We start from the raw sequence: 26,947 nt of genomic DNA on the forward strand, positions 1-26,947 counted from the left end.
CAAAGTCCATATGGTGGTTCTTGGCCCTCATCTTACTTGACCTATTAGCAGTTGGTCACTCCTTTTCAGAACACTATTTTTACTTGACGTGCTAGAAACTACAGTCTAAACAGTCGTTCTCCTTCACTCTTGATCTTCCTTAGCCTCTTTTGCTAGTTGGAGGGCCCCCATGGTTGCTGGTTGGTGATCGCATCTAGACTCATGGCTTTAAATGCCTAAGACTTACCACCTTATATGTTTATCTCAGGTCTTTTTCCCAAACTTTCAGATTTTGAGCACTCTTCCAAACTCTACTTAGATGTTTCATACAATCTCAAATTTTACATGTTCATAATGTTCCTGATTTTTGCCTCCTGTCACTGTCACCTGTAGCGTTCCCCATATCTCTTGATGGGTACCCCATCCTTCAGATTGCTCAGGCCCCAAACATCTGGCATCCTCCTTCATACCCACATCAAATCTATCAGCAAATCCTGTTGGGTCTGCCTTGAAAATGTATCCAGAATAGGACACTTTTTCATTACCTCCATTACTGCTGCCTTGACTGAACAACTCTTATCTCTCTACCTGGATTACTGTGATAGTCTCCTATTGAGATCTCTCTTCCCACTCTTGCCCCAAAGCTTCATTTCAATTCAACAGCCAACATAGTCTATATGAAATTATATTACAGTATCTCCTCTACTAGAATATAAGTTACACAAGGGCAGCTACTTGAGGTAGTTAAGCATCTACTTATATAAATACTTATGAAATTAATCGATTCTGGAGAATAAATTTGAATTTCTCAGATCAGTAAACTGCATATGTAAATTTTATCATGTGAAAAATCCGTGATTATTTGCTTATTTAGTCTGATTCAGTGTTCAGTCATCAGGATACATAATCAGTTGTTACATTCTTTTTATCATTATGGTTTGATATGTTTTGCTATTAAAAGAATTCTTAGATTACTCTTGGTAGTTTATGATAAATTAAGCAGAGATTTTTAAAAGTTCAACGATTGGAAAGACTAAATGCAAGATTTTTTTCACAACATACTGTAAACACTTTTGCCTGTATAAAAGGAGTAAAATAAAGTTGAGTAGTTTTCTTTTATATTGGAAGGGTTTTTGACTATCACCAAAAGTAGCAAAATTTGTAATTAGAGAAGGGTAACTGGAAACTAAAGTATCAGTAAGTACTATAAGTACTAACTAAAGCAGATAGCTGTGATCTGATTCCTGAAAGTACATCACTACCTCTGTGGTACCTGACTGCTTCCTATATAGGACTCAATGGCTATACTCCCACTTGTGACATTTAAAATTACAGAAGAGTAGAACAAGTTTTATAGGAAGTTATTGTGTACCACACGAAAGTGGATCAGAGAACTGCTTAGATCTTTTAACCTCTTTTTTCCATAGTCCCTTATAATAGGAATCTGGGTCATATTTTTTCTTTAAATTTCTTTAAAAAGATTGCAAATTGGGAGCAGTTAATATTTAAGACAAATCCATTTTAGATATTAAAACATAAACTACGAATTTTCCTTTTATGCTATTAGCTATTGATGGTTTCAAAATGAAAATGGAAAAACATGCTTTTCTATTTAGCATAGTAAAACACGTTTGTATTAAGAAATAAATCAATGCATGGGAATCTAAATAACTATTATTCATGGTAAGTTTATTTTTATTCTCGAATGAATTTCATTTGCTTCTTAATAGTAGATATTTTACCACTAGCACATTTTTAGTAAACTTAAGTTAAACCTTATGTTATATCCGTTCAAATAATTAGTTTCACTATTAACGCATTAAGTCATTGTTGAGGAAGAAAGCCAAAAATAGTGTCATGAATTTATGATCATCTACTTCTTCTTCTTCATGACCAAAAAGATTTTTTAAGTTAATTATCTCCTACTCATAACAATTATATTTTAGCAGCCTCAGGCGTAGTGATTCTAGAAGACTATGAGAAAATAAAAATTGCTCCTCCTTAAGCACATCTCTGACAGGAGCCTGTGGGCTTTCCCAGGCCAGGCCAGGCCTCCATGAAGCATATAGAGCTTCCTCTGGATTTGAGAAAAGGCAAGTCCTGTGTCCACAGATCTGTCCACAAATATCCTCCTGGACCTGCCAGTTGGTTGTCTGTCATACATATGTTAATGTCTAGGTCCAGGCATCTGTCCCTAGGCAAAGTAGACCATATGGCATGTTATTAAGGATGTTAAGGTAGGAGTTAGAGGGCCTGAGTCAGAGCAGAAGCATCTAGAAGGTGGAAAGTTTAGGGGGCTTGAGTAGATGTTTCTGGCCATCCTTTTGTGTTCTTCGGCCAGACAGTAATAGTGCTGGAGTTGGTGTGGGGAGATAAGTGGTGAAACCAGGCAGTTTGGTGACTGAGTGCTCTTCCATCATAAGAAGTCCACCCTGAAAACTATAAAGTGAGTAAAGCTATGTAAACAACCACAGTCAAGCAACCACACTGGAAGAAAATCATCTTAATTGATATTGCAAAGTGTGTTGAGCTGATGTGTCAATGGCTGCTATAGAAGTGGTACTTAGAGAATGCATCTTTCAAAAAGTAACAAACTTGCAGAACAATATTCTCCAAATATCTTTAAGGCTAGTTAAAATTCTTAATCCATGAAACTTTTAATCATAAGGAGCTTTGCATGACTTCTTGCTCACGTTTATAGAACTAGAGGAGCCTAGGCCTTTCACTTTTCCCTGTACAGGTGCCTTCGTGGCGCTTTTGGAAGCTATGAAACCTTGTATATTTTAATATCTCAATTCTTAGACTATAAAAATAGCTTTATAGATTGTGAAAAAGAGATGTGAAGAAAGAAAATTTATATCCAAATAAACAGAAGTCATGATTGACATTACTTTTGTTTCCTGCATCTCAAAATGATTTAAGTGCAAAGATGCAGAAATATGTGGCAGATTTGGTCCTAATTTTTTAACCTTTTTCTATACCCACCAATTTTTTAGCATTTTGTAAAATATAATTTTCAAGTCTTCAGAATTTCACAACAGACATCCAAATGCTCTAAAATTGCCATCACTGTACCCCTTTGAATGAAAGGCAGTCTGGAATGCAGAAAGAACTCAGGGTTTTGAGTGAGACAGTTAGATTTGAATAACACCTCCATTGCTTACTGCCTGGGAGAACTTTTTTGAGCCTCAATTTCCTCATCTGGTAAAAGCAGTTGTTGCTGGGATTAAATTAAAGGCAGCAATCTGCGTTATATACAACACACTGCCTGTCACTTTGCAGATATTCCCAAAGTGATCGCTTTCATAATTTTACTATAAATCGTGCCATGTACAAGGTGAGGAAGGACCTGGAAGAGAAGAATGAGAATGTCTTAACATCTGTATCACTTACTCATTCCTTTCTCAAAAATATTAATTGTAAACAGACAGACTGATGATACAGTGGTGAACGAGATACAGCCTTAGTGTTTTTAAAGCACTTTTATATTATTGTGTGGATAATGAGATGCTACTCTTCTACAGATGGTACTTATTGATTTGTTTTGCGAATCTGTTCAGGTTTAGTCCACAAGCTAACGTGCCACAAATTTTTAATTATTTGTGCCCAAAAAGGGGGCAACAGAGCCCAGATGATTTAGCAGTCACCCTTAAGCTACATAGCATATGCCCATGTGCCAGAGAGAAGCTACCAAAAACAGGGAGAGGAATCAATTCCTTTTTACCTTTCCATGAGACAGAAGCAAAAACTGATAGAATAATATGCCTCTACCTCCTATGCCTGGTACTCCATAGCAATAAAAAAAGTTAATCAGGAAGTCAGGTAGAAGGAGACAGCGAAAGCAGACTCAAGTTATGACCTTGGACTGACAATAAAGTGCTTAGGATATTAAAAGTGTCGAATGAAAATGGAATTAAAGACCATATTGTCTTCCAACCAACTTAGTATCCTAATCATTCTGTACAGTAGGATCAATCTAAATCTAAATCTAAATCTAAATTTGGATGTAAGTACAATCCTACAACAGCCAGTCCTGGAAGCTCCTTCTATGGGACCATATGGCTGTGGGCTCTGTATCTATGCATTCTGCCTTTCTTCCCCACCTTATCCTCCAGACATGACCAAGCTTTTCAGATAAATTTGGGAGGCTCTGGAGTTAGAGGGTTGGGGAAGAGGACAGCTTGAAGGGGAACCTATGACTTGGGGCAGAATCCAATTTTCGGAGCTCACCATTATTTTTGGTTTTGGGTCTGGTCAAGCGTTGCTTCCCTTGAAGTCTAGAACACCTCCTTGTTCCCAGCACGTCTGTATTAGTTCCCAGCTCTGTATTAGTCTGTTACTGCAATGCCCACTCTTCCTGGTATTGCCATGAGGCCTCTGTAGGGCCAGGGTTTCTCTGTTCCTATTTGTTCTTGCTTCTCAGGACTTTGCTGTACCTTAAGAAGGGGCGGGGGGGAGTAAAAGGCCACTGGCCTCAAAACATTCATGCCCCAAGAATCAGCTATATTCACCAAGTTTTATGATGGATCACATGAGAGTGAAATAGAGGAGAGCTAAACCACATCTCAGGGCCCATGCCATCTGGTAGGCTTCCAGAATGAAAGTGAATCTCCGAGTGGGAACCAGGATGAGATCCCTGAATGATGAGAGGAAGAAGTTCTATGTGACCATACTGAGATTAGGCCAAAAATGAAGATGTCAACTTAAAACAGGATATGTTTGATAAAGAATGGTTTCACGGGATCACAATTCCCGTGGAATTCTTAAGGAATGCTCCCTTGGAAATTCAAGCTGGTTAAAAAAGAAGCCTCAGTATCTGAGGGCTATCAAAGAACATCAGAATTAAAGAGATAGAACACTGTAAGGAAAATGAATTTGGGGAAACCTTACCATTTCTTGTATCCTAGAGAATATGAACAAATCCACACTGGAGAAAAACATCTTGAATATAACAGTGATTTAGCATGTATCATATGGCAGGCGTTAAACTGTGTTAACTAATTTGGGCTGAGGGGGGTTGCAGTGGAAGAGCACAGAAGAAACGATTTGTGCTGGACCTTACTTACTTGACAGGGAAACATTTATTTGTGTATAGTATTTACTATACTATTGTAAAGTATTACAATAAATGTAAATACTTTACATTTATTGAGTACTCTCTATATACACAAAACACCAGCCTGGCCTTGTGCCATGCATTTTCTGTAATCACATAGCAACATTGCAAGATTGGTGTTATTACTCTCATTTTAGCCATGAGAAAACATGCTCAATGACACTAAGGAATTTGCCCAGGTTACTCAACTAGTAAATGGTAGAATCAACATATCTGGGTCCATTTAAAATCCCCTGTGCTTATTCCATGAACTTGTTAAGACGAGTGAACAGATATAAGGTAGATAGGGGGAGGGGGAGGGGGGGTAAGTGGAACTGGTAAAGGGACACGAAAAACAACTACATTGCTACGTTGTATATTGATAAGTTAAAATTAAAAAATCTGCCCAAATAAAATATGTAAGAACAAAAAATAAAAGAAATAAAAAGTAAAATCCCCTGTTCTTGAATCCATATAAATAAAATTAATGTGGAAAATACCTTCCATGTTGTAGACTATTGCTTCAGCTACATAGAACTGAAGTGAGGTCAGGGAATCAAAAGTGACATTGGCATTTGGACCCTTTGGTTAGCATTCTGGGGTCTTTCTCTCAAGCTGTTAAGCTCTCTTATCTTGATTATATCTTCCCTCCCCCTTGACTTACTCCAGTGTATTATCTGTAGCCCCCAGAATTATATGCCAGCCTTCATCACCCCTTTATTTTTCAGTGTCTCCTCTCTGCTACTCAAAAGTTTGAAAGGTTGATCAAAGTTGGTAAAAGATAGATTTTCTATGGGGTCCTCTGTAGGGTTGTACATTAAAAATGTATGTCTTATATTGTTGAAAAAATGTATGCTACACTTAAAATAATGTATCTTTCAAAGAATAAAAGAAAGACCCTGAAAGAAGTGAAAGACCATGCTAACATTAAAAAAAAAAAAAGAAAGAAATCTTGGATTTATACTTCTGTAATCAGAAACTCTCCTGAATAATGGGTAGATCTACTAAAGAAAATTATATTCCTAGTGGTAAAACAGTCTGATTAAGACTACATCTTATTGAAAAGGGCACCATGTTACTGTGCAGTAAAAAATGGTGCAGCCCATTTGGACAGCAGTTTGGAATAGAATTTAAAAAGGTCTTAGTAACTCATGGCTTACTCCTGCTACCTCTGGGAATCTATCCTAATGGAAGAATTTTAAATATAAAGAGGCTTTTTGTGCAAAGATTTTTCAAAGAATATTTATCATATCAGAAAAAAGTTGTAACTCTAAATGTCAAAAAAGGGCGAGTGTTGAGATAATTTTTTTAAATGGTAGATTAAAAAGCATATCACATGAAAAATACTACATTACTTTAAAAACTGGATAAAAATCAAATATATTATGATTGTATCTCTGGTAATAAAATTCATATATTTAAGAAAACTCCAAGAAAAAAGTGGAAAACTTTTCTTTATATGCTTTTTAAACTTTTCATACAAGGAGCACAGCACCGCTTGTAGCATTAAAAATTGTACTAGCTACCAGGAATTGGCTTTCAAATATTTAAATCCACTTCATGTCTACTGTGCCTGTATCCAGAACTTGGTCCTTCTCTTCCAATCTGCAAATTGCGGGTGGACCTGAGTAACTTCAGGGCTCTTAGTTTAGCCCCCAACCCAGACAACAGTCAGGTAGACTGGATTAACTGAAAAATTGCAAATAAAGATAATTTCTTTCATTTCCAACTCCCCCATGAAGTGCTCCCAGGTGAAGAGCTCACTGAGTAGAGAAACTGCTCAGAAGAAAACTACTTGCCCATAATTTGAAAGAAATATGATATCAGTTAGGACAATATCTGTTTTCATCCTTTCTGGGGTTACCTTTTTTTCATCCTGTGGATAAACAGGTATTGCCTAGATAGAGGACCAGTGCTTATGTGTAAATATTCAAAGCATCAAATAATGAAGGACAGCTTCATGAATGTTATCATCTGTAGTTGACTTAGCAAACTCAAGAAGAATAATAGAATAAAAGGCCATTGTTTTCATAATTCCCTGTGGCAATGAATAATAGTTGCAATAGTTGTACCATATATTCCCTGTTTTTTTTCATCCAAAATATTATACCTTTTGGAATTATGCCATTAATGATTAATTAAAGCACAGTCAGTGTTGGGGGTAGGGAGCAGTTACCAAGTAAGTCTTTCCCAGCAAAACAAAATAACTGGGCATTTTGTTTCCTAATTTCCAGTTGTCATGAGCTGTTATGTTATAAACACATATTTCAGTAGTTCACCTTCACCTTCATTACTTGTAGTGCTTTCAGAGAAGGATGACTTATTTCTAGCTCAGAAATGGGTGGTATCTAGCTGAGAGCTAGAAGATTTCACGTGCTGTGACTACTGACAAGCTACTTTGTGATAGAGGACCAACGCAGGGGAAAAAAAAACAAAAACCGATGATTACAACTACAACAGTTATTCAGTGAAACTGTATTGGGGATGGGGAGGGAGGAACACTATTGTTTATTTTTTTCTCCCTTCCGTTTACCTCTTTAGACAAAACCCGTTGCATTTGCAGTTCGGACAAATGTCAGCTACAGTGCAGCCCATGAAGATGATGTCCCGGTGCCAGGCATGGCCATCTCATTTGAAGCAAAAGATTTTCTGCATGTTAAGGAAGTAAGGAAAATGATTTCAGTTTCTGTCACCATGATTTTTCCCAGTGATAAACCATTTCTTATTTCTCACCACTGTGAAACAGTCTTATGTTTAGCTACAAATTAATACACATTCAGTGTCTCTCAACCTTTTCTAATATAAATATACCTTTTTAAGGTAAAAAGGAGCGACAGGCCTTTTGCGATAATTTCAGGGCACCCTTGGGCTCTATGGCCCAGAAATTGGGAACTACTAGAGTAAATGATCCTTTTTTATGCTTCACCTGTACTTTTTTTAGTGTTTAACCTTGACTCCGTGTAGTTTCTCCCGATGTCTGAAGTTTAGCCATCTGAAGAGGGATTAATAATAATATCTAGAATTCACAACTCTCTTCTCTGCAGACAATGTCTCAACTCAGATTACTGGTGCCCTTTTTCTTCCTTAAATGCTAAATTTCTGCAGTGGAAGGGAGAATGGTAGGAACTGGAGCCGATGATGCAAGAAACAGATATCAGGAAAATTCCTTGTCCTCCATGCCAAAAGTCTCCACCTTTCAGTTAACAATGACACAATCCATAAAATTGGAAAAATTCACCCTTAATTAAGATTTGTTTGGAGTTAACACTTTTCAAACACCTGCTGTCTGGAATACTGTGTTAAGTGACCAGAAGTTCCTGCTGCATAATATTCTAAGTGTGTGACAGTAAAGTTTTCTTGGACCTGGAGGAGTTTACAACTGGTACATTGCCATCTAGGGGATGATATGTCAGAGAGAGTATCTGTAAATTTACCTGTTCATTGCAATAAAGGCTGTAAAAAAAAGGAGGTGATGAATGTCAATTAAAAGAGCCCAGAGAATTTAGAGCCTACCGTCTCTATAACTTTTAGAAAGAGATGGGAAATACTGGCTAGATAGAAAAGATAGAAAGTTTTCAGAAGGGATGACATGCCTAAAATCTCACTTTACATCAGGAGGAAGTTACATTAATACAGGCTCTCCCCTCGATGGCTGATTCTTGGAGTATTGCTTTCTACCATGGGAGGAAAAGAAAAACAGAATGGATATTCTTTTATGAAGTGTTCAAGAACAAGCTTATTCAGTTGAGAAAAATCAAGTCAAATCATACAGATTCAAGATAAATATTCCACCTGCAAGAGATAAATTGTCAACATCAATATAAGTACAGTTATCTGTGAACATTGTATAATTGTAAAACTGTTTGCACAAAGGTAAATTTTTCTGTGACACAATATTTCAGGTAGATTTCAATATTTATCTCGCACTCTTAATACTTCTAATTAATCTGATTATATAAAGGGAAGATCTCTGTAACATTTCCTTGTTCCTAATGGTCTCTTGTTAGAAAGGGCTGTTAATGTTTGAGCCCAGACAGCTTGTCCTACTCATGGCGACAGCAGCAACTGTGATGGAATTCAGCCTGGTCTTAAGACAGCACCAGGAAAAAGAAGGAAGCATAGAGCTTTCAATGGATTGCTGAACGCAATAAAAATATTGCACTCTTATGGGCTAAATCCATGAAATGAGAAGGGTTTCTTGAGTTGTAATATTTGAGGCATAGTTCATTGTAATTGCCATATTTCTCTCCACTCAAAGTAGTTAATGTGGAAGAAAAATGATTCAAAGATGTGAACTTCTGTGTACTGATTTTATTTTTTAATTTTTAATTTTATTTTTGTAATTTTTGTTTTGGCCTCTAGCCTATATGTGGACCAGAACCCTTGACCTTTATGTTTTAACACCACACTCTAACCAACTGAGCTACCCTGTTAGAAGTGCACTGATTTTAATACTTTTGATTTTGTGTTTAGAAATTTAACAATGACTGGTGGATAGGGCGACTGGTTAAAGAAGGCTGTGAAATCGGATTCATTCCAAGCCCAGTCAAACTAGAAAACATGAGGCTACAGCATGAACAGAGAGCCAAGCAAGGGAAATTCTACTCCAGGTATGAGAAAAATGCCAAGTGTTTTTGTAAAAGTTCAGATTCTATCATCACTCATGTACTATTGTTTGCTGTATTCTACAGTCTTTGTTATGTGTTAAAAATTCAATTGGGGATATGATTTATTGATGGTATCACAGACTCTGCATTTTAAAACCTTCATTCCAGCATCTGATTTTCATTCTGTTTGGGAGAGAAATTAATTATTGTCATTAATGAAAATAGCTAAGGCATAGAGTATTAAATTCAGGCTTCAGAAATTCTGAAGTCCTAATCATTTACTGAAAACTCTCTGGCATGAAATAGCCATGGTGACTAATCCCGGTGTCTGTAGCTGCCTGGCATGCAGAGAGACATTTTAGGGTTGACAGTGTCAAACATCATTGGCAAGTAGCAGCTCTTGTCATCTGTTAGTTTCATTTTTACCTGAGAAACTCAATTTTTCAGTTCTACTCATTGTTAAGCATTTAAAGAGAAAAACAGAATGAAATGAGTTAAAATCTCCTTTGTACATAGCAATTAGATGAGTTATGTAATAGGCTGGGGCTGAATAATCCTGCCTTGAATTCTTGAGGTTGTTGGCTCCTCACTAAAGAATCACTAGAAGGGCTAATCATGCATGTAGTGAATTTGAAATTGAACCCTGTGCAGGCAAGTCAAGTCCAAGGATGTAGCATGCTTCTCCCTATGTGAAGGGATGGGATATGAGCAAGACTTTTCTTTAATGTAAAGAGCTAGGTTTCTGTTTTCTCTGGCTTATATCTTATCTGTTTATATAACGATGCAAATTCCTGTGCCACTGATGATATTTTAATGTTAGCAAGGATTTTTGTCAACTGTCAAGAGATGAGAGAAATAGAATCTGCTTTGTGGTTTGGAGCACCCATCCTCATTAACTAGCATTTTATAATTGTCAAGTTCATTTATTTCAGATGGATTCCTCTGTGTTTTGAGACCTCTACCCCAGAGTTGACTTTCATTAATTCCTGGGTTATTGGGAGTGCTCGGATTGTGAGATGCATTTAGTCGAGTCATATAAAAGTAGAGGCATATAGATAAATAATGCATATGCATTTTGCCTGCAGGGCTTTTAAAGATCTGATACAATTCTTTGAATCGCTAGTGTTCCATTGGCTTTATTGTATTTTTCTACTGTCTATAGTGATAATGGTATCTTAACACCAGTTAATAAAATCTTATAATGTGGAAAAAATTCATTTTCATAGGACATAGACACTGCCGTTAACAACCAGCTAGTATATAATTTCTTGAGTTTTGAAGTTATCTCAGTTGGGGAACATTTTGTTTTGTTTTTTGTTTGTTAAGGATAATTAAGAATTTCTTAGAGTTTTCTTGTCAAATCACTTAGGGGAAGGGGTTCTATGATCAAATAAGTTCAGGATAGTACTAAGTAACAGAAAGTTATTTTAGGATTGCTGTGAATATGTGTAGTGGAATGGGAATATTTTTCATGTATGTACTAAAATTACTTTCGCATTAAAACTTTTCTTGGTTTTAGTCTTAGGAATAGTGTTCTGTAGAATGCATTTTGGAACATTTGGGATGGATTTTTGCAGACAGTCTTGTGTATCTTTCTCTGCTTCCTCATATACAAACTGAGAAATGAAAACTACTTCTAAAGGAGTAGAAATCTTTGTCAAAATTGGTAGGAAAACACAATCTCCTGTGCCTCCCAGCTGGGCACCTAGGTCTAGAGTTAGTGCTCAGCTCAGTTTTATAGGGAGATGTGGGAATGGTAGGTATTAGAGCCTCCCGTTCACAGATGAGGAAACAGGCTAAGAGAAGTTCCCTACTTGACCAAGGTCACACAGCAAGTAAGCCTGACCTCAGACAGATTACCATGCTAGAATGCAAATCAAGGAGCCAGGGCCTGGCACAGCGAGCACACAACAGTTTGTTACTGCATCTGTTACTACTTACTTTATTGGATATATTGTTTTGCTATTGCATTTTGTGAAGAGATTTAAATGGACTATAAATTATCCATATTTGGGGAGTGTAATATCTCACAACTTACTCTAGGAAACTGAATTACCTTTTCTTATAGGTGCATACCTTTCCCTTTGATTTTCTTGATTTTATTTTGTCCTGTCTCTTTATCTAAGCTTTTCCCTACCCACATGAAAACAGTTTTACTTGATTTATTTCACAGGTTTTTACATTTGTATCCTAACATTTTAAATATAGTTTTGTTTTGAGGACATAACCAGAATCCAGCAGTGTTTAAAAACTCTATCAAGACATCAAAGGCAATAGAAATAGGGTACAGTTCAAAAACTCGGCATTTTTATAGAATTAAAAGTTAAGGGCAAATCTGCATCCTGAACATTTCAACTATTTCCAATGTTTGTCACAATTTTATACAACTCAAATAATATTTTGACTGTTATTGAAATTCCAAGAGAATGTAAAACAAACCCATGCTTGAACTGAAATTAGACTTAGTACTTTAGAAAAAGGAAAACAAAACAAAACAAAAAAACTTCTGGAAGAAAATGTTTCGGTCATGATAATTGGTAACCTTGCATAACTGCCGGAAATTGCTTCTATAAATACCACTTTTTATTAATTTTATGTACTGTTTGTTGTCCTTATTAAATGTTCTAGAGTATCTCTTAAAAACCTTAAAAAGATATAGAGCCCTTCTGATAGTTGTTTTTGATGTTTGTTTTATGCATTAAAATGCTAGAATAGTGTCAATAAAATTCAGCCTGTTACTGATACTTTAGTAGAACTTATATTTTCGCAATAATATTGTCATAACTAAATATCGCCCTAGGCGTGGACATGTAGCAAATTCTTTCAACTATACCCTGGCTCAGCCATTATAATAAACATTAGGCAGTGAGATTATCTTGTCCAAATTCTGTGTTGTTCTTTTAAGATGTTCCTTGCCATCTTCTTCTGTGAAGGGGTCATTTAGTATTATTTAGCATGCTTATACACTGGTAAAAAACATGGATACTGTTCTAATATTAACTCTAAGGATTCTAAGACACTGAAGTATATATATCTTGCATATCTTGTATCAAACGTTAGAATCGGTAGTTCAAAAGTGTATGCTTTTCTAAATGTTCCTAAATTAACCAAGTTTAATCCTCTATACTATTCATGCTTGAGAAATGTTCCAGGTACTATCTGATGGTTAAATCATATAATATTTTTGTCGTGATTTTTCTTGTGTCTTTTAAAGGTTTGCAAGTTTTGGTGTTGCTGTGTTTTTCTTTTATAGGTTGCCCATGAAAGCTTGAGAACTTTCAGTCTTAGCATAATAAAAATAATCAAGCAAAGACAGAGGAGCAGGAACCAAACAAGAAGGAAACATTACCTTTCAATGTTAGTCTTAAGGTTCTACACATTTCCTCTGAGGGTTGCTAAAATAAAAAGCAAAGGAAATCCCTGCTGTTTGACTATCTGTGATCTGGGCAGAAAACTTGAGGGCTACAGAAATTATTCTATTTCTCTTCCATTCTCTCAGGGCCATTTTAAATTAAGACTTGAATTTGAAAACAGACAATCGCATGGCTGTTTCAAGTACTCCAGGAATCTCCACTGGGAAACTGCTGTTTTCTTCTTTGTAGGAAAGATAAATTTAAGGTTCAATGAAAGCACAGTTATATTTATTGAGCAATATAAATGTTTTAGCATCTGAAATAAGTGTCAGATTTAATATAAATTTTTGCTTTACTCCAGTAAATCAGGAGGAAATTCATCGTCCAGTTTGGGTGACATAGTACCTAGTTCCAGAAAATCTACACCTCCATCCTCTGGTAAGTAGGTGATAAGTGCTGAACAGTACATATTGCATTTCATGCTTTCCCCAGTCTTACCTAGTTTTGTGAATTTACATACACTCAATCACTATGTTAACCCTACAGATGTTAAAAGAGATCAGAAATAAGAATGCCCTTAAGTAGGAACAACAGGGGGAAATTTTTTTTCTGGCTTTCAAAAAAAGAAGTGTGTCAGTGTGTTTAAATTACGGTAGATGGTCAAAGTGCTGAGCATATTTAACTTTTTATCTCAAGTCCCCACCATGGTGCCCAGCACACTGTAATGGGCAGTAAATGACTGAACGTCCACCAACAACCACAGTGCTATGTGAGGTGTAGGCTTCAATATTAAATTTTAAAAGAAGGATAAAAACTTTAGAAAGGTGAAGGATGGAGAACAAAGTCAAGATGGAGTGATTGGCCTGCCTTGAGCTATACTAGAAAGGCTCTTAGAAAACACAGATGATGTACGAAAGTATTGAAAAAAGATGAACACACTTACGGGAAAGTAACTACTATTTTCTTTCCAAAGCACTGGATTCATTCTTAGGGCTGCGAGATAAAATCAAGAACATCCAATTAGATTTAAATTTCAGATAAATAACAAATAATTTTTTAGTTTAAGTACATATCACGAGACATACTAAAAACTTATAAGACATACATTAAAAAATTATTATCTAAAATTCAAATTGAACTGCATTTTTATTTCCTACATCTGGCAAGTCTATCATTCTGTGTAGAACTTGAAATTCTATATAAATAGGAGATTAATTGTTTGAATTGCATGAAAGCCCATGATCGTTATTTTAACAACTGTGAGCTTACAACTTAAATGTAATTTTGAGCTGCTCAAAATCAAGTAAAATAGTGTGCTTTAAATGAAAACTGAAGCCATTTGTAGCTTTATGTGAGGCTTGTATCTAACCTTGATCATCAAGTAGATATCCTCTGAATGCACAGGGGAAAGGAGCCTTATCCTGCTCCTTCTCAAATGTGTGAAGCTGCAGGGATTACAATGTAAACCTTATACTCTTTCTATATGTCTTAAAGGCAGTCTCCCAAGGACTGTTACTAAGCTCATAAAATGAAAAAAATGCTACATTACACTGTGATAAAGCCCTACTTCTTTAGACTAGGAAAATTCTCCATCCCCTCTAACCATACTGTAGCCTTCTAAAGGTTTTATAATAAGAAAGGTTTGATAATGGTTTCTTCATTATAAAACCTAGTAAAGGTTTTATAATGCCTTCTAGAGGCAATATAATGACAGGAAGTGCATGCATTTTGAAGAATAAGTTAATGTATATGTAAAATGACATTTCATTTTATAGCCAGATATTTGTCATTACTAAAAATATAGTTCCTTAAGAGTTCATTATTATAAAAAAAAACAGCAAACAAAACACAATGATTTAAAACTTCACCAAAGTTTTATACAAAGTTTTATATAAACTTTTCTGAATCCCAAGAGGAGAAAACACTCATGACTGCGTGGAGTGGAGATGCAACCAACTAACTTTAAAATGTACAAGAAGCACATCAGGACTCTGTGATAACTTTCATATCAACAGCTCAACCGATCTAAAGGAAAATGTAGAAAATTCTAGAGGGAAGTTCCGCCAATCCACCTCCATGACAAGGGCCCCACCTATCTAGTGTGGATTGGCCTGCAGTGATAATTTCCATCATCTGTGTTTCCCAGAGGCCCTAAACAATTCCCCTCACCCATTGCTAGGCCACAGAATATAAGCATCTGCCTAAAGTAAATACGCTTGAATGTTCTCAAGGACTCGGAAAAGGAAAAATTGCCACTTCGCCTCTGGGTGAACACATACCGCACACCTACACATGTGTGCAGACATATCGCCCCTGAACTGCATTCACTTAACCCCAGCTCTAAGATAGTTAAATTTCAGAAGATGTTCCCAAGGCTTTCTACCAAAAGAAAACAAAAACAAACAAAAAACTAAAACTACGTGCATGCTAGTGAGAAAGAATGAAAGAAATTATTTCCAAATATATGGAAGCAGTTTTTCCCAAGTAAATACTGTTTGCAAAGGTATGGTAACAGAAGTATGAAATTAAAAAGTGGTAACATCTCAGTAAAAGGAGAACCATCTGAACCTAATAAAGTATGTAAAATTCTGAAAAGAGTTGAAAATGCTTTTTTTTTTGGTGACTGAAAATGCTTCTTAACTGTCTTGGTGAGTTTCTGTAATGAGTTCTGAAGGTTACCACATATTTTAGAATTCTCTGTGTTTGAGAATGAACCCAGATGTTTTTAGATTTAAGTTACTCGAAAGTCAGAACTAGTAAGTTGCAAAGTTCTTACTTTGGAATTTTGAGCGCTTGTGTCCAAATACAGGTAAATTTCAAACCTGACTAGGCTAGATGTATGGGTAGCCAAACATTTGGGCAATGTCACAGCTAAACTTTTATTCATTTCCATTCTTTTATGCATTTCCATTCTTTCTTAAAAAAAAAAAAAAATCATCCCATGATCACAGCAGAATGGATTCAAAGGACAGATCATAAAATCCGATATATGAATTTTACCATCCCAGAGTCCTGTCAGTTCTGACATCCAACTGGGTAGCCTCAATTTCAGAAGGGCTCTCAGAAGGTACTGTCCCTCAAATGTGGCCTTTATAAGCCTAATAAAAGATGAGAGAGAGAAAAGCATTTGGTGGTAAAAGGAATTTACCACCAAAAGGGAAATGTATTTGATGTTAGTTTAGACACAGGAATAATAAAATACTGCCCCAGATTCTCTCCTTCATATCCAGCTAATGACATGTTTCCTGAGTTGGGACTCAAGGAAAAGAATTCCTCTTGACTATTTTTTCAGATTCTTCCCAGGCTTATGACATTCAATAAATCCTATAAGGAAATGTTCCTATACAAGCAAAGGGTGGTATAAAAGTCAGTGTTGTTTCAAACTCCTGGGCACATTTTATAATGTTTCCCCCACATCAGACACTGAACCTTTCAGCTTATCAATATGCATAGGTGAGGCAAAGAGAAAGATGTACATACTAGGTAAGCCTACCTAAATACCTGGAATCAAGTCAGTCCATTAGTACCTTCACTTGATAGAAAATCATGTCTCATCTATTATGCACACAATAGCTGATATTTGCAATATTGTGCAAACAATGCCGGGTATTCACTCCATGACAGGTTTTATCTAATCAAGTGAAAAGGAACAATTAAATAAGATATCCTAGCTTTCAAAAGGCTGAATCATCTCATATCTACTATAACTTCAAAATGGAAAAATAATGTGATACCTGTCAGATGATCTCCCGTGTTTTGAAAAGGTTAAGGAGAGGCTGTCATGAGCACAAGTTCAGCTGGCATATCACAGAGAATGGTAGCTGTCTGGTAACACCAAGCCATTATTTCAAAATGGTTGTTCATTCCTTTATCTGAATGTACTGTGGTTTTTGTTAGAGAGCTAACATGTATAATGTGATGTTTTCCTGGGGTGAGTAAATTTTCTTTTCTTCTCCTTGACCTAATCTCAACTATAGAATAATTTTCTAGGGAGCTCAACTCTATGATATCCTCCTGAATCCAGACAGCAAGGACATGACCCCACTGGGGAAGCAAAGAGAACTCAAAGAGTGCACCCAGGTTGAAAGGGACCTCGCCTGGAGGGGTAGCGTGCTATAGGGATGGAGTATGGCCTCACCTAGGTTCTGAGCCTTGACCCTGCCGAGTTTTTGCCAAGAACAAGTCCCTTAAACACTTCGAATTTATCTTTTAAATCTTAAAAATAAGAGTTTAAGTTGATCTTTAAAATACTTCCTGCTCTGATTCTACAGTTGATAAAATTTTACAGTGATTGCATGTGGAAGCATTTTGTAAACTTTGAGATTATGCATTTTTTTTTTTTAATTTAACACTTTTTAAGTGTTATATTTTCAGGTCAAAAGATTTGACAAGTGAAGGCATGTCGAGCAACAAACCTAAACCCTTCATTTTACAGATGAGGAAGCAGAGGCATATTCTTTTGAATCTTTGTGCCCTTCCACTCTGCCTCTTATTTTAAATCCAGTGGCTTTTATAAGTCATCCGAAGTTGTCTTATGTCATTTTATTAGATTAACATTTGGCTATCATCGGATCCAGTGTTTTCCAATTAGTCTTCAGTCAGGACTGTCTGAGGGTGCACATATCTTGAAATCATCTTAATTCTGTCCATCCTGGAATGTTCCCTCAATCATTTGCCTTGTGTATGACTCCTTTGTGTTACCAGGATTGAGGAATTTCTATTCTCTTTCCCTCAAATGCCTGTTACAATTACAGTGATCCTTTTCACATTGCCCGTATTTTAACACAAAATCAAACAACATGAGAAATCTGAAGCACATTGTGATAAAGGTTTCCAATGTAGTTGTTTATTATCTAAAAGCTAGTTTAAGATACTGTAAGAAGTGAAGCCAAATGTTCTGATATGGAGAATATCAACATTCTATTTGAAATTACAAATTAAAAATGTTTCTCTAAAAATATTTAAGGGATCTACCATGAAACTGATTTGTTCAAGCGAACAGATATTATGAGGGTATCTTCCAGTTTTGCTAGATTTGATTACGTTGCATTCTTAACATGCTTTACCTTTGAATTTTACTTTGTGTACTGTGTTCAACACTCACAGATTTTTTACTCTGGTTAGTTTTATTTGCTTTCATTTTATTTTCTTTATAACCTGTTTTTCCTTTTCTGTCCATCTGATGATTTTTGAATTGTTTGTCTGTATATAGCTATAGACATAGATGCTACTGGCTTAGATGCAGAAGAAAATGATATTCCAGCAAACCACCGCTCCCCTAAACCCAGTGCAAACAGTGTAACGTCACCCCACTCCAAAGAGAAAAGAATGCCCTTCTTTAAGAAGGTAACATTAACTTCCAAGCTCCCATTGTCCACCTGCTCGACTGCACTGCGTCACATTTCTAGTCCTGTTGACTGTCTGCGTCCTTTGACAAGCCAATAACATGCATGCTCTGTTATTCTTTGTTTCTCTTCCATGCTGCTGTAGCTAAGCAGAAGCAGAAATCGGTAAGTTTACATTGACATAAGCTGTGTTTATCCTGCCACTGGCATCATTAGCATTAATTCCCACAGTTTTATGAAATACAATCGTTTCTGTCCTAAGGAAAAAAAACCTATCAACAGCTAACTGAGTCCATGCCTTTAAAACCAACTAAATTCAGTGAGTGACCTGGTAAAACATTACAGTACTTATCCTTTTTGATGGAATAATATCTACCACCAAGGGAATTTGTTTAAACATTCAAGGATGTCAGATACTGACAGTTCCATATAATGCACCTCTATTGTGCATGCTTATTCTGTCTGTCTTTTGTCTCTTTCTTTTTTCCAGAAATTTAACTTATAATCAAGCATATTAAAGCAGTTATTAGATCTGATTTATGATATCCAGATACATAGCTTGTACTAAAGAAAAAAAAGTATTCAATTTTTAATTTAGTCAGTATTTAAACTTCTAATCCACTAGGTGCAAAATCTGCAGATGAACAAGACCAGTGGAAAACTGCAGGCTTGTTTTGGCGGTTTACTGTGAGTTTTTCCTATTGTCATATATAAATACTCTCCCAATGTTCTTGCCTTCTCCATCAGTCAGATTTCAGCATCTCACCTGTTGGACAATGGGGCTGGTGGCCATACGTAGAGCCTTTGCCATTGGCCAACCAAGGTGCTACACAATGATGCTACTTGTCCCCTGACTGGAAACTATAGTGTATTCCTGAGTTCTCTTTACTCCAGACAAAGTCTGTTTCCTCTCAGCACATTTTATAGCTCCAAAGCATTATTTTTGAAGGACCACTCCCCACCCCACCCCCAAGTTTCCATTTTTTCTCTTCTTTTACACACCACTTTCCACAGCTACTATGCTGTCTTTTGGAGTTATACTCCTTAATGTCACCAAGTCTGGCACAACTGTGAGTATATTCTGACATATAAATATGAAGTAAAGACTACTCTCTACCCCAGACTCTCCACGTAACTGAACTCTTTTCCTCTGCAAACACGTATTTTGCTCTGTGGAGTAACTCTAAAGTGATTGATGAAGAGTCAGATACTGAACTGTAAAGTTGTTTTGTTTTTTAAATAAATTATGGTTACTTTAATGAGGGAGGACCTCAGCACTCCAGGCAAAAATTAAAACACCTGGATTTTTGTGTTAACAGTGATAGTCCCAGCTTGATATCCACGCACAACAGTGTGCCCTTCTCTTGGGTCTTGTGTTCTCATCACAGCTAAAACTTGCAGCCAAGTGACTGTGGCCATAGTTCAGAAACATAGAAAATTAGCATTGCTGAGCTACTCTGGACTTTGCAAAATAGAAACATGAACTAAAACCATGTCAGTCAAGATAGTTTTTTGAAGTTTGCTTACCTATAAATTCTAAAACATTACAAAAGTTTATCACAATTTTTTCACTAAATAATTCAAGCAAAATAGGGTTAGCAGTAAAAAGTAATAAAAACGATGATGTCATTATCAATAGGGCACAAAGTATCAATATTCCATCAAATAAGGTAATTTCTGTAGCTACCCTATTGATTAAGAAGCTGATTGATTACTAGCATGGGTAACCCTTTGCTAGTTGGCAGTCACAGACGGAAGTAACCAAAAACTTATCAAATACTGGGCCACTTAAGACTTAAAGACTGGAAATAATATTTCTATGTAGCTGTTACTAAAATGCATGCAATTTATATTCCTAATTATAATGGTGGACAAGGTGTTCTTACACTGCATAGTTGCAAGGACTTGGCTTCTAAACTTTTTCAGTATCCCAGGTGGTATAAATGTAATAATTTAATAAATATGCTTATGATGCCTTCGGCACTGGTATTCATTCTTCTTATGTTATCAATTACGTGGTAAACTTCAATGTGGAGTTCAAAAACAAACAAACAAAAAAACCTGAGATTCAATGATAAGATTGTTTTCCATGTTTTAGGTTGCTTTTAGAGTGGTGCTTGTGTGGCATTTGTGCTGTCACTGTATTATGTTTGTCTTTTTTTTTTTTTTTTCTGTACAAAATATATTCTACCTTTATTATGTCTATAAAAATTAGTTTTGAATGCCAAGTAAAATTGTACGCAGTAAAACTTGACAGCACAGTCACTGTAATATTTTTCTCCCCTATGATTTTATTGTCTATGACTACCAGAGAAATCTCAGAAGGAAGGTTTTAAATTTGAAATGCTTTTTAATTTCTCATTTAAGCAACTTAAATTCAAACAGAGCCAGAAAGACTGTAATGGGCAATTTTAAGCAACAATAAAATGTTCTTGAGTGATAGGCTGATGCAAAAATTACATTTACATTTATACATCAGTTTAATCCTTAAGTTTAAAGGATATTTTTCTTTTGGTGCATGTGATTCTTAAAATACATTTTTCAGACACTCCTTAATGCAGAAAGATTCATGTAACAATGATTTACTTATTCCAGTAAGTACATATCTGTCTCTCTTCTGCATTAAAAAGAAGTCATTTCTGGTCAATTTAATATTTTTTGTTGTCAAAAGAGCCAGTTTTAATGTAATTAAACAAATTAGTTATCTATTTTTTAAATTTATTTTAATCGTTTTATTTGAAGCAATTAAGCTGAAAAACATTGATAGTTTTAGAAATTGCTACAAAATTTAGCTCCTCCCCCTGTTTTTCCAAAAAAGAAATAAATTATTGCAGAAAGACACAAATTAGTTATATAGCAGAAACACTACCTAAACTACTTGGAGAAGCATGTTAAATATGCAAGTTGATAATGAACTTTTTGAGGTCACTGAAGCATGGTTGAATATATTATTACACATTAACCACCTTCCCTTCAAGGCACATAAATCTGACAATTTATGTTTGTTTTTAAGCACCAAGGAATAGACACCAAAAATCCCAAAACATTAATCACAAAGCTGTGAACAGTGATCATGATTACTGTTTACTGGAACAAGCATGCATATTAATTTAAACTCTCACAATATAACAGAATTTTTCAAGTATGTGGTAGTGAGAGTTGCAAGTTTTAAAATTAGGTTTTATGCAGGTAAGAAAAGCAAAACACTTAAGATGCAAAGGTAATGAAATCTTTCTTTCCTCCGTAATTAACCATGTTAGATCTGATCATTTCAACTGTTTGGAAAACGCACATGCATTGAAAAGCAGTATTAACTCCCAGTCAAGCCTAAATCACTTATTCTGCATGAGGCATGTTTCTGTTTGTTCAAAAGCAGCACCTCCTGCTTTAAGAACTAATCTGCCAGCAGCATTTCTTGAGAAAAGGAAGAAAACTAGAAAATCCCGTAACTTGAAAACTATAGGAAAATAAACCCAACAATCTTTGATTGGGTTTATTTAGAAAAGGGGCAAGTAAAAATACAAAAAAAAATGTCTGGAAAGCCAGTGCCTCATATTACTATATAACTATACAGAGTTCAGAAAAAGAACCTTGTACGTAAAATATTTAAGTCCCCCCCGCGTATGAAACATCTGAGAGTCTCTCCTCTCTCTGCAGACAGAGCACACTTCTCCTTATGATGTGGTACCTTCCATGCGACCAGTGGTCCTGGTGGGCCCTTCTCTGAAGGGGTACGAGGTGAGTATACCCTCTGCAGCACACCTGACCTTCACAAGCTGGACTGCTTTGAGACTCCGCCTCCCACTCCTGACTCTCCAGTTTATAACTTTAAGAGCTTGTAGCCCAAAGCATGTTGTTTTTCAAGCTGTGGTATACATTGCTTAGAGTTCTGTTCTGTTTTGTTTTCCTGGCTGTTACTTTGGAGATTTCTGCTAGCTTCAATTTACTCAGTCCAGGACATAGTATCAAATGGAGAGTGACTGAAACCACTTGCCATGTAATTTATTGTCACTAAAACATCATGATAAATTCAGGGAATGTTGTCTTTTTAATTGTCACTGTATCAGAACTCAGAAAAATGTGGCAAACTCACATCCTACTTTTTTCAAATCCCAAGCTAAGGTTTTCAATCTCTCCTAAGAGAAGGAAATTTGTTTTATCATAATTAGTCATATTTTTATAGTATCTTAATTTATTGCTTGCTCAATTGCAGGTCACAGATATGATGCAAAAAGCGTTGTTTGATTTTTTAAAACACAGATTTGAAGGGCGGTGAGTATTACAGAATACTGGGTTTTGTGGATTTTGTCTTGAAGATGACAAAACCCTGGTGGGACAGGCATGTGATCCCAAGAGAAAGTGACCCTCTGATGTCTAAATGATGACAGTGAAAAAGTTTCATTCTGTTCAATTCAAGTCAGTAAATATTTGTTATATTTGCTTTGCACAACCTCAATCCTGGATAATCCAGTTCCTGCACCTGCATCCATAAGCTAAACTTGGCCATAGCCCTGCTGACTGCTCCCACCCTTAATTTGTGATCAGCTGGCCCCATATTGCCACCCAGACCTCCTACTAAATATCCCTTTTCCTTTTACTTTTCCATTTGTCTAAAAGACTTTCATACCACCTCCCCTCTCATCTCTCTCCCCCAGTGAACTTGCTTTCTTGTTTCATTGAGAAAATAGAGACCAAAAGAGGAGTGTCCAAGAGTTCCCACCTGCACACCTATCCCCATTTGCATGTTTGCCTGAATGTTCTGCTTTTTCTACTAATAGTATGTTCCTAGCTATGACCAAGCCACCCACTTGGGCACTAGGTCCTATTCCCCATCCCCTCCCCACTCAAACTACCCAGACATGGCTATAACTGTCCTTGCTTCCCTCCTCATCAGTATTTCCTGTTGTCATGGAAACTCCATCAGCATGTAAAAACACAGTTATTTCTCCTCACATCTGACCTCACATTCCCCTCTAGCAGTCTCATTTTTCTGCTTTTCTTTACAGCAAAACTCCTTGAAAGAGTTGTGTACACTTATGCTCCTCCCACTCTTTTGAGCCTACTCTAGTTATGCTTTCACCCACACCACTCAACCAAAACTAGTCATGTCCAGATCACCAGGGACTTTCATGTTGCTAAATCCAGAGGTGAATTCTCAGTCCTAATCTTACTTGACCATGAGTAATAGCTTCTTCATCTTTTGGTCCCAAGACCCTTTATCCCCAGGTCAATGAATAACCTTGACTGTTATCCGCAGATCAATGAGTAACCTTGACTGTTATTTCTCTCTTACATCCCACATCTAAATGCTGTTGTCTACACTGTCAAAATATATCCAGAACCTAATTACTTCTCACACATCCTCTGCTATCCTTTTGGTCTGAGACACCATCATCTCTTCCCTGGATTATTGCAATAGCCTCCTGACTGGTCTCCTGGCTTTTTTCATTGCTCCCTTAAAGTCTGTTCTCAAGTCAGCAGAATGACCCTGTGAAACTGTGAGCTGAAGCTTGTCATCCCTTTGTTCAGAACCATCCAATGACTTCTCTCTTCACTCAGAGTAAAAACAAAAGTCCTTATAGTGGCCTGTATGACCCTCTATGATCTGACTTTCCACCCCCCCCCTTACCTTTATCTCTCACTGCTCTCCCCTTGCTCATTCTGCTCCTGCTACATTTCCTCGTTGTTCCATGAGTGTTCCAGACAGCCAGATACATACCCACCTCAGGGCCTTTGCACTTTGCAGTTCCCTCTGCTGGGAAGACTTTTCCCTCAGATGGCTCCTCAGTATGTGTGTACATGTGCTCACATGCTCATTCTCTCTCTCTCCCTTCATCTTTTTTCCCAGTGCTCTTTTATGTATTTTACTCATTAGTTTTTTTTTTTTGTTATCCTTCTTCTAAAATTAGAATATAAACTCCATGAGGGCATGGGTTTTTAATCTGTTTTGTAAACTGTTTTATTCTCAGTGTCTGGCAGTACTCAATAAGAATTGAGTACTCAGTAAGAAGGTGAATGTTGAATCAGTGTCTGCTCTGTCCTCTCTGCTAGTGAAATACAGAGATATTGAAGCCATGGTTTCTACCTTTGAAGAGCTCATATATAAACCATTAATTGAAACCTCTAGCAGTGATTTAGAATATAAATGAAAGGGAAACTTGACACATGTATGTACAAGGTACAGATAGTATAAAGGGAGGAGTGATTAGCACTGATTTAGGGATGTCCATATCCAGGAAGGGTTTTAAAATGGTATCTAAGATTTCACCAAGTGAATTAGGAGGAGAAGGGCATGTCCAGCAGAGAATGTGAAGTGTGTGAAGGCATCAAGGTATGACACGGCATTATGTGTAAGGCAGGCCACACAGAGGTCTTTAAGGACCTAGGCAGAAGAGTGACTGGTAACAAAGCCAGGGCCGTTTATCTAGTATGTCATGCCAATGAGCTTGGACTTAATCCTTTCCTTTTCCTTCTCTCACCCCCTCCACATCAACTTGCCTCAGCATGTATTTGTTGAGTATATTTTATGCACCAGGCATTGTGAGGAGCAAAAACAGACAAGAGCCTTGGCTCCATGGAGCTTACCGATAATCTACTGAAGCAGCAAAGACATGATAAGAGACCAAAGTAAAACTTCAGGATTTAAACTGAGTGGTTTATTTCTCCTCCCGCCCGCCCTCCATTCATGAAGGATCTGCCCCCATGACTCAACCAGTTTCCAACACTGCCACTTGGAGATCAGATTTCCACATGCGTTCTCCATCACAGGGCCAGCGTGTATTTCTGTATTTTTAGTACAGATAAATTTGGTGCCTTCTCCATATTCCTTCTCCCATTCTAACAATCCAAGCACAATAGATAGTATCCTTGGGTTTTATGTCCTTTTAGACTTCTTAATATAGTATTTCCTTTCTAGATCACACCTACTCCTAATATCATTTCTAATTTATATTGATTTTTGGCAGGGAGACAAGGCTAAAGAAGGAAACTTAACAGCAGTACAAATATTGTTAGTAAGTGATCAAACAAAGGACTGAAAGCAACAAAAAGAAAGACAGAAACTATGTTTCAAAGTACAAAAACATTTATAATCAAGGTCTACCTAACCAAATACTCCTAATTAGATTTTTTTTTTTATCCCATAACTTTCTGAAATATTTTTTAGTTTGTGTCAGGAAATAAGGCCTTTGGCTTGGTTCATGGCTATCATACACTGGCCAAGTATAAAAGGCATGCCTCTAATCTGCCCCATTTAGCATTCATTTCTTTATTCTTGGCTCTGTCATCACAATTTGGAATTGCCTACATGAGCAGGCACACCCCCAAAAATTCTGCTGAAATAGGCACTATTCTTTTTCTGAGTTTCAGTGAGTTAACTCACTGACCTTTCTAAAATGCCAGAGATGGGGAAATGGGATGGAATTTCCTGACTTACCACTTCTATTTAAACCTGAGTAAGTTTTGAATTTGGAAGATAGATTCCAGCCAGAGGGTGTATCTTGGACCTGTGTTCTAAAGTATCAGCCATCTAGATTGATTTCATTTAAGAAACAAACAAAATATCTATGCGCTGTATCAATCTATTGTTTCTAGCCAGAAGTACTTTCCATATGGCTTTATTGTTGGACCTGCCTTGGCTCATCTTGACTCAAAGAACTGGAGTTCAACTTTCTAGGCCATGATCACCAATTAAAGGTCTTTAAAGGAAGTAATAGTGTCCATAAGGTAGAATTTCAAAAGCCATGTAAAAATTTAACTTTTACAGAGTAACTTTCAGAGTAAATGTTTTTGCTTTTGGAAAGGCAAAATGGCAATAGAGGGTAGAAACTCATCAAAAGCATCAGGTATGTGTGTATACATAACATTCTAAAAGGGAAAAATGAATTATTCTTTAATCTGTTAAGTAAACTAAATTTCTTTTAAGATATTCTTCCAAAATATGAAAAGAAATGTTAGTGATGAAAAAATTCTAGGTAGTCAGGAAATCCTTTTCTGAAACCCAGTTAAGTTCATTTGTGGAAGCCCTGGAGAGTTGTCAGAGTCACGATTCTGGTTGTTAAACAGTGTGTGTTTAACAGTGTGTTCTCTTTCTGTTGCGTGCAATGGAGTAGCCCAACACCCCAACCGTATCATGTAAACAAAGCAATCTTCACATTCACCTTGTAGGACAACGACAGGTAAAGTAACCAGGAAATCAGGGACAAGTAGGAAAGCTACCATAGGGGATAAATTCAGTTTTCTTCCCCAGTGACTTTGAAAATGTCAGCTATCAGCACTGAATTGTTTGGAATGTGTACTGAATTGCTGTAGGAATATGTACAGTGTTGCCAGAATCCTCTGCAAGGGAATCTTATTGGAAATCAATAATCCTGGGAAACATTACATCACTTTTACTTAGATGTGAGGCAGTTACTGAGATGTGAGACAACTTCTTCTAAACTGGTGGTTTTCAACCCTGGCTGCATATCAGAATCAGCTGCAGTGCTTAAAAAAAAATATCCAAAGGCCTATCTTCTACCCTTGACTAATTGAAACAAAATCTCTAGGGTGGGACCTCAGCATCTGTAA

At 36.6% G+C, this 26,947-nt stretch overlaps 1 protein-coding gene across 2 annotated transcripts in view; it reads left to right on the forward strand.

The window, feature by feature from the left end:
- Nucleotides 1-26,947, forward strand: part of CACNB2 (calcium voltage-gated channel auxiliary subunit beta 2) — a 103,749-nt gene that overhangs the window by 60,359 nt on the left and 16,443 nt on the right. The window contains exons 3-8 of one of the 2 annotated variants that reach the window (XM_063101333.1): nucleotides 7,616-7,738; nucleotides 9,548-9,684; nucleotides 13,396-13,472; nucleotides 18,247-18,380; nucleotides 22,037-22,117; nucleotides 22,593-22,651. In XM_063101333.1, the coding sequence (XP_062957403.1) occupies nucleotides 7,616-7,738; nucleotides 9,548-9,684; nucleotides 13,396-13,472; nucleotides 18,247-18,380; nucleotides 22,037-22,117; nucleotides 22,593-22,651 (611 nt within the window). Of the gene's footprint in view, nucleotides 1-7,615; nucleotides 7,739-9,547; nucleotides 9,685-13,395; nucleotides 13,473-18,246; nucleotides 18,381-18,524; nucleotides 18,545-22,036; nucleotides 22,118-22,592; nucleotides 22,652-26,947 lie in introns of both variants that reach the window. The other variant, XM_063101334.1, reaches the window with a different exon arrangement.

The sequence above is a fragment of the Cynocephalus volans genome, chromosome 6, assembly GCF_027409185.1.
Source record: "Cynocephalus volans isolate mCynVol1 chromosome 6, mCynVol1.pri, whole genome shotgun sequence".
Lineage (NCBI taxonomy): Eukaryota > Metazoa > Chordata > Mammalia > Dermoptera > Cynocephalidae > Cynocephalus > Cynocephalus volans.